This window comes from Carex rostrata, chromosome 15, assembly GCF_964058835.1.
Source record: "Carex rostrata chromosome 15, lpCarRost1.2, whole genome shotgun sequence".
NCBI lineage: Eukaryota > Viridiplantae > Streptophyta > Magnoliopsida > Poales > Cyperaceae > Carex > Carex rostrata.
The window spans coordinates 10,241,614-10,244,857 of NC_135932.1; the positions used below are offsets into that span (position 1 = coordinate 10,241,614).

The 3,244-nt window shown below is 36.4% G+C and overlaps 1 protein-coding gene across 1 annotated transcript; it reads left to right on the forward strand.

Annotated features, from left to right (window-relative positions):
• The first annotated feature begins 612 nt into the window (after window positions 1-612).
• Window positions 613-2,870, forward strand: LOC144566433 (putative xyloglucan endotransglucosylase/hydrolase protein 6). The gene is made up of 4 exons (XM_078316448.1): window positions 613-905; window positions 1,301-1,401; window positions 1,707-1,903; window positions 2,309-2,870. Exons 1-4 carry the CDS (start codon window positions 722-724, stop codon window positions 2,700-2,702), a joined length of 876 nt encoding a protein of 291 aa, XP_078172574.1. The 5' UTR covers window positions 613-721; the 3' UTR covers window positions 2,703-2,870.
• Window positions 2,871-3,244: the final 374 nt, after the last annotated feature.

Here is a 3,244-nt window from a genome sequence, read left to right on the forward strand (position 1 = left end):
GAAAATCACTTGATTTAAAAACTGTGGATCATTCAATAGTATTGATTTTTTACCTATCTAAAAGAATAGAAAACAAATCTAAACAATATAAATTGGGTGTTCCGATACATTTTCATACATATGAAGATCATGTTTAATGGTTTAGATTAACAGTTTAAACTTTGAAAATATATAAATTCATAGTATGGACCACTCAATAATATGCATATCACCATAGCCTCACTCTAAAAAAATTTATATCACAATCTTTGATTTTCTCATTTATAAATCTAATGACAATTATTTATTTCCATCTACCAAGTTAACTTATAAAATACTCTTTAGTAATAAACAATTACTATATTATATCTCATGTTTAAACTTTTATCATGGAGACGCATATGTGATCAAAGAGAGTTCAAAGAAACATATGTGTGCATGATTTTTGATTAAACAATTGAAGTAAAAAACACCCAAAAAGTTAAAACTCCTTGAAATTGGTGTGGCGATCGAGTTAATTAATACAAAAGACTAAATAAGACTACTACTGCTGGTATTGGCAACAGTAAAACAAGGAGGATATCCTCTCTTCTCTTCTCTGGTTCTATAAAAGCACCTCAATACGACAACATGTTCAGCCAGCCATTTATAACCAGCTGCCATTCTCTCTTCTTAGTTCTTACATCCGCCACTGTTACTACTTTAAAAAAAAAACAAAAGAAAATTGCTCTCTCTTCTTCATATGGACTACACCAGCATTTCTACAAGCCTTCTCTTCTTCTTTCTTGCTGGAGCTTTCAATCTGTGCACTGTCTCGGCACGACCGGCCACCTTTCTTCAGGATTTTCAAATAACTTGGTCTGACAATCATATCAAGCAATTGGAAGGCGGGAGGGCTATCCAACTCATTCTCGATCAGTCGTCAGGTTGAGTTCTCGGACCTACATTTAATCTTTAATTTGCCATACAGATCCTAAAATGTATTATAAATTATATCAGGGCATACAAGCAAATGGTACAAAAGACTGGAATAGACTAATAGACCAGGTTGAATATTCACAGTCATATCATATTAGTACCATATATACCAAAATACTACTAGCTGGTATTCCTACTTCCTAGAGGAGGTTTCTAACTGGCATTAGCACAAAAAAGTTCTTTTCATTTGATTGATTTCTCAAGTAATACTTTACTAACTCCGATGCTTAATCACTTCCTTTTTACAAACACAAACGCAATGCTTAAATAAGTTAAATTAAAGTCAGAGTGATAAAAAATTCTGAAATTAATCACTTTTGTTTCCCGATATTTATCAATCCAGGATGTGGGTTTGCTTCCAGGAAGCAGTATTTGTTTGGCCATGTTAGCATGAAGATCAAGCTCATTCCCGGTGACTCAGCAGGAACTGTTGCTGCATTCTATGTACATATTTGCAGCACCGACTTTTAACGGTTTTTTCATTTTAAATTTCAATAATTGAGTCAGTTTTGACACTACCATTAATCCATTACCCAAATAAAAAACTTTCATCACCCATACCTGATTTAACTGAGAACAGTACAAATTTAGGACCTGAGAAATACTGAACCCATGTTGGAACAATGCCAACCAGAAATTAGACCCAACCTGATCTGATCAGGTCCGTCAATTGCCGACATGATAATATCCGCTACTACTAGCTTGATCTCAATCTCACCACATTTCGTCTTGTCAATTGTTACAAACAGATGAACTCAGATACTAATACTGTGAGAGATGAGCTGGATTTTGAGTTCTTAGGGAACCGTTCGGGGCACCCATACACGGTTCAGACGAATGTGTATGCTCACGGCAAAGGTGACCGGGAGCAGCGCGTCAACCTCTGGTTCGACCCTGCTGCCGAATTTCACACCTACTCGATCCTCTGGAACCATTACCACGTTGTGTAAGTATATGTTTCACTACACCAAGTCACTAAAATAACTAATTTTGTAAAATCAATCAAATAAAATTTGATGAGATATGCGGTTAATCAAACTGCGACTGAAATGCAATGGGATTTAACTTCAATATATAAACGCTCATAATTTTTTCTTAATTTATTTATGTGGCCCATTTTAACATAAGTTGTCTAAATTGTTTTGCTTCTAGCGGATGAACCCAACTACTCCTGGTTCCAGCCCATTAAAGCCCGTTTGTGAAAGTGTTACCCGAACCACATCAAAAGTATATATCCTCAAACCTACACTTAGTTCACAAATAGCATCTTACAAATTGTAATTCAGAATGCATACAAGTACTAACTTTCCCATTTATGGGAAATGAACCAACTAATATAATTCTATTGCAGTTTCTTTGTGGACAATGTTCCAATAAGGGTTTACAAAAACAACGAAGCGCGGGGTATCCCGTTTCCCAAGGCGCAACCAATGGGGGTATACTCCACTCTATGGGAGGCTGACGACTGGGCCACACGTGGAGGTCTAGAGAAGATAGATTGGAACAAGGCTCCTTTCTTTGCCTACTACAAAGATTTCGACATTGAGGGTTGTGACATGCCGGATATGAGAAGGTGCATTATGAATCCTAATAACAATTGGTGGGAGCAACCCATTTACCGCCAACTCAACCCTCAACAAGCTCGGCTGTATAAGTGGGTCCGGACAAACCACATGATTTATGACTACTGCACCGACAGGTCAAGGTATCCGGTACCACCGCGGGAATGCTTAGCAGGCTATTGATGCGTCTTTGATCTTAACTATATATTTGCTATCTTAGATAATTTCTGAAAATTGTGCCATGTTGTCTTGAGCAATATATCGTTTCTTAAGAGTTTTTTTTATGGCATTTCATGTTAAGAAAAAAGTTTGGAAGTAATGGAAGGGATTTGGTTTTTTTTTTTCAATCATAAAATGTGGTGTATAACTTTCTTTTGTGCACCGTGCATGCATATTATGAGTACTGAATTCTCAACATGTGGAATTAAAGAAGCGTAATTGAGGTAGAGCTTTCAAAAATTTTGCGAAATAAATATTGCACTCTTCAGCATATGAAAGAAGCGTTATTGGGCCAGTAAATGTTTCAGGGTAACTGCTGCATAGTAATAACATATAGGAAGCGTCATTGGGCCGTTTAAATTAATGCAATTTTGCATACAGTCTCTATTGGGCCGGTAATTGCTAATTCAGTTGCTTAAAAGTTACGATCATTAATCCTCTCCCTTCATTTTCTATCGAATTTGTTTAGTGGTCCAGATACTTCAAAAACCATTCCGTATCCGTAT

Coding starts and splice junctions, on each gene's coding strand:
- LOC144566433 (XM_078316448.1), top strand. CDS start 722: ATGGACTACACCAGCATTTCTACAAGCCTTCTCTTCTTCTTTCTTGCT. Junction 906..1,300: donor CATTCTCGATCAGTCGTCAG/GTTGAGTTCTCG, acceptor TTATCAATCCAG/GATGTGGGTTTGCTTCCAGG. Junction 1,402..1,706: donor GAACTGTTGCTGCATTCTAT/GTACATATTTGC, acceptor TGTTACAAACAG/ATGAACTCAGATACTAATAC.